This window comes from Fukomys damarensis, unplaced genomic scaffold (genome assembly GCF_012274545.1).
Source record: "Fukomys damarensis isolate Sample0158 unplaced genomic scaffold, DMR_v1.0_HiC HiC_scaffold_37, whole genome shotgun sequence".
Taxonomy (NCBI): Eukaryota; Metazoa; Chordata; class Mammalia; order Rodentia; family Bathyergidae; genus Fukomys; species Fukomys damarensis.
Window position 1 is genome coordinate 42462830 of NW_022900949.1, and position 8818 is coordinate 42471647.

At 50.5% G+C, this 8818-nt stretch overlaps 1 protein-coding gene across 1 annotated transcript in view; it reads left to right on the forward strand.

Moving 5' to 3' along the window:
- Positions 1-1770: 1770 nt before the first annotated feature.
- The window catches only part of Mapkapk3 (MAPK activated protein kinase 3), a 30370-nt gene continuing 23322 nt past the window's right edge, over positions 1771-8818 (forward strand). Inside the window, exons 1-2 of the mRNA XM_010615436.3 lie at positions 1771-1890; positions 2142-2417. Coding sequence (XP_010613738.1) covers positions 2193-2417 — 225 coding nt within the window. The 5' untranslated portion in view covers positions 1771-1890; positions 2142-2192. The remainder of the gene's footprint in view (positions 1891-2141; positions 2418-8818) is intronic.

An 8818-nucleotide genomic window follows, 5' to 3' on the forward strand; every position in this document is an offset into this window, starting at 1 on the left:
CTTCCTCTCTGGGAGCTTCAATTTCATTTGTAAAATAAGAGACTGTTGTAGGAGACATCCCTAGCCAGTACTAGTGGGCTATGAGTGGCACATGCTTCTTGCAATTCAGCTATACTGTTTTATATCAGGAGTTAGACTGAAGCCCTGTGTGACTCAAACAGATGTGTCAGCTAGCAGAGTTGGGCTAATACTGCTCCTTTGCTAATGGCTGTCACCAAGGCCTAAGTCCTGGTCTGTAAAGTGGCAGGGCCCTGCTAAATTACGTGCAGCTGAGGTCAGTGTGACCCCAATGATAATCCTTTCCCCTGAATTATTGCTTCTCACTAACCTTCAGGGTTACTTGCTAATTGCACCTGACCCCAGTATTATAGCAGGATAAGCAGTTCCTACTCCCTGACAGCCTTGCCTGGTGCCACCATGCCAGGTGTTCGGCAGTATTTCACTAGATGACTTCAAAGCATACTGTACTCCCTATTCCTTGCCATGATTGTATTCAATAAATACTGGATGTACTTGGGGACCTTTGTCTTTGCTGCCATCAGCAGCACTGACCAGGACCCAAGACTCAGCTTCTCCACTCTAAGTCTCATTTCTGTCTGTTCTTGAATTTGCTTTGTGCTGTGGTAGCTCACAGGCTAGGACCCACAGTAGAGATCCGACCCACAGGCTACAGACTATGTTGGGAAAACAACTCAAAATGTGTACAACAAGCCAAGATAGGATCAGAATGAAGTAGATAGACACATGTGGTGGTGCACACCTGTAATCCCAGCACTCAGGAAGCTAAGGCAGGAAGATTGCCATGAATTCAAGGCCAGCCTGAATTACAATTTTGAGTCTCTTTGACTCAAAAGAGAAAAAAAAATGAAGTAGATGCCTAAACATGGAGAGATAAACTACCAAAACTAATAGAGAATATTAGTGGTGGAAGGCAGAGACTTTTTTGCTGTATGAGGATTGAACTCAAGCCCTTTGCACTGAGTTACAACTCCAGCCATTTTTATTTTTAATTTTAAATTTTGGTACAGGGTGTAAATTTCCCCAATGGGATTTGAATGTAAGATCCTTATTGTCCAATGGAGGCTCTTACCACTGTGCCTAAAAGCTCAGACCATAAGGTGAAAAGTTGATGAATACAGCCAAATGCAAAGTCAGGATTTCTGGTCCAAGAGTACTATATAACCAAAGGGGGAAAAATGCACCCTGGATATGAGCAAGAAGTGCACAGAGCCACCAGGGACTAGAGAGTCACAAATCAAGCAATGAGATGCTACTGTCTTAGGCATGGTGGCAAAAATTAAGAAGTTGTCAACATTTTGGTAGGCTTAGGCAGGAGGATCACAAGTTTGAGCCCAGCCGAAGCAACTTAGCATTTTAGGGAGATCATCTCAAAATAAAAATAAAAAAGGACTGGGTACGATGTAGCTCAGTGCGAAGGCCCCAGATTCAACCTCCAATGTTGAGTGGGAAGGTACAGCGAGCCACCGCCACCTGAAGCTAGCACCCTGGCAAGTCACTCTGAAGTGCCGCCTGGCTGCGCGGAGAGAACACTCCATTCAAGTGGAAGCTTCAAGAGAAACAAGACTTCCTGCTCAGTCACTTTCTGAGTCGCAGATAAAGTTGAGGGGGCATACCCTCTGCAGGAGTCCTCCTCTATGTCCCCGGAAGCCAGGAAGTTCACCGCCTCCTCAGGAAGCCACTCCCCCTATGTTGTCCTGCGCTGCCTCTCCCAGCCCTGGCCCGCCTGGCCCTTTAAGGCTGACCTAGCGGGCCCCAGGTCCCGGTGACGCGCGGAGGGGGTTGTCACGTGGGTCGGGCTGGCTGTGCGACTCGGCCCTGGGCGCCCCTGGTCACCGGCTCCCGCGCCTACTGTCTGCCCCTCGCTGCCAGGTGCGTCCTTGTCAGGTGTACATTCCCTGTGCACACGATCTCAGGACCTCTGGGCCACTTGGCGCCCGGTCCTACCCTTTCACACGTGCGGGGCTGTGGGGTCGCCACCACCCTTCACGTGTCCCTACTCCAGGGCAGTTCGCTTCGCATCCCCAGCTTGTCCCGGGAGGCATCCCAGTCAAACTCAGGGGCTCAGAGGCCGGGCGTGCTGGGAAAGTCCGGGAGGGGAGTCACTCTTTCACTTTCCCTAGGTGCCCTGAACCTGCCAGACTGGGTGCGCTCCTGAGCGCCCCGCGAGGGCCATGGATTGCGAGACGGCAGAGGAGCAGGGTGGCCTTGGGCTCCCTCCTGGGGCCCCCGGTGGACCCAGCTCGTGCGGTGCTCCAGCCCTCAGGGGGCGGCGGGAGCCCAAGAAGTACGCGGTGACCGATGACTACCAGTTATCCAAGCAGGTACTGGGTCTAGGTGTGAATGGCAAGGTGCTGGAGTGCTTCCACCGGCGCACCGGGCAGAAGTGTGCCCTGAAGGTTAGTGACCCTCACTGAGTCCTGGTGTGACCTGTTGGAGTACCTGGGTCCCGGGCCCTTGCTCAGCTTCCTATGGCCAGCATTTTGTTTCACTCTGATACTATGCTGTAGGGTTAGACTCACAGCCAGCTTTACACCTGGGTGAACAGGCTTAGTTTACACTCAGGGTCCTAGTGAGCAAGGGGTGGAGTTACTATGGGTAGAGCTGTTGTACCCGGAAGAAGGGAAAGAATGGCTTGGGGCTCTGGCTCTGGAAGGGCCTGTGTGTTCAGGCCAAGGGGACTCCTTCAATTTGGCTCCTTTGACTGGGATGGGTCTGAGTTTCTTTCTAAGACTGAGGCCCCACCAAGGGCTTGGGCTCAAGTCTTCCTCCCTGAGGAATTTGCCAAACTGGGTTAATGTGGTGCGAGCCTCCTAGGGTTGGTCAGGGGGCAAGGCTGGTGCCCATCATTCCTGAAGCTGCTCCTGGGGTCCTGATGAGTCACTGGCCCCATGTGGAAAGGGGCAGGCCTCTGTTGCAAGCCTGGCCCACCCTGGTTCCTGGGTAGAGGATGGGAGCATCCATGTCATGCTCCTGTCTCCCTGGAGGCCTGGCACACTTATCTAGGTTGAATGGGGGTGAGTGTCTTGGAGTGGCTAATCTAGTTACCGGATATTGGCTTAAGACACAATTCTGGCCCAGGATCCTGCCCTATAGCCAGAATCCTTTGAATCTGTTAGCACAGGGAGTTTTGCTTATGTGCAGTTTGTGCCAGTAATACCTGGATGGGTAGAGTGTGGCAGGAAGAATGGCTCCTGGAAGTTGGAAACACATCAAAAAGTCTTCTCATTTTATAAGTTGCAGCCACAAACCTGGGTGCAGAGTCCTATAGATGTGGCTCTAATCTCTACCTTGTGTTTGCCAGTTCCGTGGCTTTGGACAATATCTTGGACTCTTACAGCCAGGTTTCTGCCTTTGTTCTGGGGAAAACAACAGGGGTTGTGAGCTTGAAATGGACATAATGCATGTAAAGTGCTTGGCATAGGACCTAGTATAGGCCTGGAGAGGCTACAGGACTTATAGGGACAAGATCTTTAAGTATCTGAGTAGGAAGACCTGGGCCCAGCTCTTTGTGTCTTTCTCAAGATGACTAGTGGGTCATCTCCCTAGGGTGCTTTTGGAGTGGGTCATGAGTGTGGGTCTAGGAACTCAAGTCCAGGCTTGAGGTAGGGCTGGGTATGCTTCTTTATCCACTAATCCAACAGTGGAATGGGGAAAGGGGATTTTAGAGCCCCAGGCATGGCCTTCTATGAGTTGCAGGAGGGTGCAACAAAGTGAGAAACGAGTCTTTATTCTTTCCCTTGGGACCATTAAGCCTTTCTACCTATGCCAGGGGTGGTGGTGAGGGGCTGACTGAGGCCAGAGAAACTCTTCTTAGTACTGAAGATTTGGTCCTGTAAGCTAGGACTGAGCTCTTACCAGATCCTGTGGGCTTCTGATGCTAGAAGTAAGGAAGAGGTCAGGGAAGAGACCAGAATTTGTGGATCTAGGTAGTGCTGCTTTTGAGCAGGGTGAGCTTAACCCCTTCTGTATAGATGCTGTTGTGTCAAGTGACTGGGGGGGACTTCTAATTGTGTTCATTTCCACAGCTCTTCCTTTTGGATCTAGAGCTTCACTACACTCCTTATCCTGGCTTGGGAATTGGGCAGCTCTGGAGTAGGTTCCTGTCTGTGGCCCATTAAAGCATGGGTGAGCATGCTATCTTGGAACCTTCAATACCTAGTCCTAAATTGGCTCTCAAAGCGGGGAGAGATTAGATGTGACTTCCATACTAGCTCCTTCCTGTCTCTGCTCATCTTTCTCCATAGCGATCCTCTGGCCCTGTTAATAGAAATGGCAGATAGTCCTCAGCAGGAAGCCTGGGCTGCAGCAGTCACTTATAAAATGGGAAGGCTGTGGTAGTTGTCTCGGTAGCTGTTGCTGTTCTTTGGGGCAGGCCCCTCCTTCCTGGGGAGCTGGGCCTCTTCCCCTTTTGCTCAGCCTCTGATCACTACTTGCTCCATCTTGTCCTCGTTTACAGAGGCCAACCTCTGCCACCAGCACTGTTCTTCACCTTCATGTCATCCCAAGCACTTTTTGTTGTCCTGTTGGCAGAAGCTTGAGGATTAGCTGCCTCATAGGAGGGCATAGGGACAGAAGTTCTTCTCCTCCTGCTTCTCCTGCTAACCTCTTGCTTGTACTCCTTCACAGGCCTAATTGGTTAATTGGCACCCTTTGGCTTTACCTCTAACTGGGCATTTCCAAGGCCCAGTCCCTGCAACCTTATCATATATCTAAAGCTGGGATTAGAAGTGAGGAATCAGAAGCCATATGGCTTGCTTGAGAGAGGGGAAATTACAGCAGAGGCCAGAATTCTCTCTTCCCCTGACTTCTTGTTCCATCTTCTTGTGGTTGTCAGCCTCCTGGCCAGCGGAAGTGACGTGGGATATGGGAGGGGGATACATGTGGGAATAGAGGTGAAGTCCTTTTTCCTGTCTTTCCTTCTCCATTGCAGTGCTGGGTACCCTTCCCTTCTGATCACTGGAGCCTGCTAGAAGTTCCTCTGGGCTCCTAATGCCTCCTGTTCCTTTCTTTGTTAAGGAGAGTGGTGTATGTATATACATGGAGGGGGGCTGCAGGTCCATAGGTCCAGGAGATCTCTGTGGGATCTTTTGAGTGGAATTTCTGCAGCAAGCATCTTCTTGGTCCCTAGGATTCGGAAAGATGCTGGAGCTACCTTAATCAGACAATTCCTATTCCAGGGGATGAAGTGGTAAGCCAGGCTGCTGTAGTGCTCTGCATGTGGTTGCCCCATAAGTGGGAAGTGAAGTCCTGGTGACCAGGAGATGTTGCCTGAGGTTGCACAGGGATTTGAGGACTTGATTGTACGTGCTTTGACACTCTTTGCCTTGCACGGGAGAGCCCCTTCCCACTGTTAAGATTCAGCCCTACTGTCACATCTTTCAGGAAGCTGTCTAGAGTCTCTGGAAACTTCTTTGGCCCTTAAAGCCACAACACTCACCTTTGACTCCCAGCTCCCTTGTAATACTTGGGCCCAGGCCGGGTGCAGTAGGAGCTCATAACTCCTTATTAAAATGACCATGCTCAGCTGAGCATGGTGGCACTTGCCTGTAATCCCAGCACTCAGGAGGCCGAGGCAGGGGGATCACTGTGAGTTCAAGACCAGTGTGGGCTACACAGTGAGTTCCAGAGCAGCCTGAACTACATAGTGAGACCCTGTCTCAAACAAAACAAAACAAACAAACCAACCCATGCTCAGCCCTTCCATGCTTTGAAAGGAGCACTAGGAGTCTGACTTTTTCTTGACTCTCTTCTACAGGGGAGGGATTCTCTGTATTCCCTGTGCCAAGGTCTGAGACTTCACAAAGAATTCCACAATTACACTGCCCCCAGACAGAGCCCATGGGGTGGGCGTATGGAGAAAGAATGTCCTTTCCCCAACTTTTTTTGTCCCATGCCTTCCACCTAGACCATACTTCCGAGCAGAGCAGCTCTCTCCAACCAGAGTGCCAGGAGGAAGGTTAGAATGGGAATTAAATGCAGAGACCCAGAGCCCAGGACCCTGAATACTCCTCTCTTTGGGGGGCTGGGCCATTTCTCCTAGGGTGGCGCTGGCCTGTTAGGGCTGGTGCTGCCAAGCTGGATTTGAAGTCTGGGTGGGGCTGCCAGGCAGGCTGGGCCCCTTCTCACTTGGCAGCCACCATCTCACCATCTCCAAACCGGTCAGATCAGCCTTCACAGACTCACTTGTTCCTGAGTCAAAAGATGAGGAGCATGTGGAAGGCCTGGTGACCCTGTGTAGTAGAATCCCTAGAAGTGAATTGGTTTCACTGGGGTGGGGGTAGGGGGAGTTTTCCCCAGCTTGTCCCTCTCCACAAAGTAAAGAACTTGGGTATCTCCAGCACTACCACTGGAGGAGCCTTCTGAACTGCCAGGGGTGGACAGTTTGCTTTTTAAATGAGGATCCTGCAGAGGACTTCAAACCCTTAGTCTCACAGACTGCAGGGTGGCATTTAGGCAAGGGTTGATTGTTTTGAAATGCTTTATACCATGCCTGAGGGGAAAGCTGTGTTCTCAGCCCTCCTTCTCCACTACCTCTGCTGGGATTTCCAGCAACTTTTCCCCATCCCATGCAGGAGCCGATGCCAGATTTCCAGGCTTCAGGGTTGGTACCATGAATCCTAATACCCCCAAACAACTAGCAGTTTTCCAGAGAATTCTATCTGGCAGGCCCTTTTCGCAATGGGTGGTTATGTGTTGTTTTACCAAACTCCTGTCATTCCCATTTTATGGATAAGGACACTGAGGTTCAGAGAGGTCACTGACTTACCCAGGATACACACCTGATGGGTAGCAGGGCTGGAATATGAGCCTGGGCAGTCTTAGGATCTAAATGACCCCCACCACCATTGCCTCATGCAAGTCTATGGGGACATGGGAGGGTCTCTGAGACCTGACCTTGAAGGGAGTTGGCATTGTCCTCCTTGGCTCCACCAGGAGTCCTGGCAGCTCCAGCTTGGCCCTGAGTAGTGCTGCCAGTGCTTGCATACAACTACTGTTTCTTCCTTATTGTGAAACATACCTGTGTGTGGACAGGTCCCATAAGCACGGATCAGCACAAGAGGTCCAAGAGGACACAAGATGGCTGTGGAACCCCCTCAGAAAGGTTTTGTGGCTTGTTCCAGGCCTTGTGAGTTTCAGATAAGCTCAGCACATAGAGCCTAGGGCACCAAAGACAGGAAGTCTGGCTGGTGAGTGGGTGAGAGGAAACTATCTGGGCTGGGCCAGTAGGGTGCTTCCTGGAGGGAAGTGGGTTACCCACTTCAACCCAGACCTCTGGTCTGAGAAGAATGTGGATAACAGAGAGGGCCAGTATTGTGTAACATGCCTGGTCTAGATGCTGAGTACCTGCTGGGGAGTACCACTTCCCCACTCACAGAGCTGTGTTATGGTGGGATGTGGCTGATCTCGAGGGCGTGGTGTCACAGTCTCAAGAAGCTGTGGAGAGAATGAAGGATTCTGGGGAAGGAGAAAGGATTGTGTAAGAAGGGTGGAGCACCATTGCTGGGGTGTTGCAGAGACTCCTGCGTCACCTGGGCTGTTGTTCAAGGCCTGGTCTCTGATAATAGAGGTCTCTTATCTCTTCTGAGCTTCACACCTTGGGAAAATGGTTTTGCTCCTTGCTTCCTTTATCTTCAACTTCTTGGGGCTTCTCATGGGGGACCCCTGGGTGGGGTCAGCAGTTGGAACATCTGGCTCCGAAGCCCTCTTGACTTCTTTGGTCCCTGTCTTGTGGCTGGCTTTCATGTGGTAAGGCAAGATCTGAGGATGGTAGTCTTCCTATAGGCGAGGGGAGTATTCTAAGCTTGTCTGTGCTATTACAGTGTGCAGAGCACTTCCTGGAGAATTGGCTCTGCTACTCTCCCGGCAGGGAGACTGAGCTCCAGTATTTTCCTCAAACATTGATTCTGTTACCCTTATTTCATCAGTGTGAGACTTTGTATGGCCCCTAAAGGAGGCCATTTGAGATGGAGAGAGAAGTAAGGGCTCTAGGCTTAAAATCTTTCCTGTAACTTTCTCCAAGTGATCTTGGACAAAAGGCAGTTTGGAAATCTTGTAAAACCACTCTTTATGGTGTAGTTGAACCTGGGTTTGACTATGTGGCAGGGGCAGGGTTTAGTTTTGGTGGTCATAACTATTCTTGCCTTTTTGCTTTGAGACAGCACAGGCCAGCACACACTCTCAGAGGGTGGAACTCTCCTTTGGATGACCCAGGTGCATTTTTTGGTGGCATATTCTTAGCTTTTTTTTTGTTTTGTTTCTGTGTTTTGGTACTGGGGATCAAACTCAGGACCTTGCACTTGCGAGGCAGGTGGCGGAACAACTGAGCTAAATTCCCGGCTCTTCATTCTTAGCTTTTTAAAGTATTTACATGTTTTCCCTCCACACCTGAGGAAGCCCTTTGGAGTAGAAAGAATGGTGGGAAGGAATTGTGGATGGCCACTCTTACCCACCCTCTTGACCTTTTGGAACTAAGTGGATTAGGCCATGTGCAATTGTGATTAACATCGTGCTGTGTGGGAATCATTGGAGATTTTGCCTTGAGCAAGAAGAGGTGCCTGTAGTGGGAATCCCAGGAGGCCTTTCAGCAGTGGTCAAGCTAAAGATGCTGAGAATACTGATTTGTTTTTTATGTGTTTGGTATTAGGGTTACCTTTTTCTTAGACTTGCTGCTTTCCTTGGATGGCATTATTTTGATTTCCCTCCTTTGTGTCCTTGTCACTCTGCCTGTCTAAAGTATTTTAGTGTGGGCTCTGCCTCTTCTTTGTAGCCCACAGACTGAGGACAGACAAGACAGGGT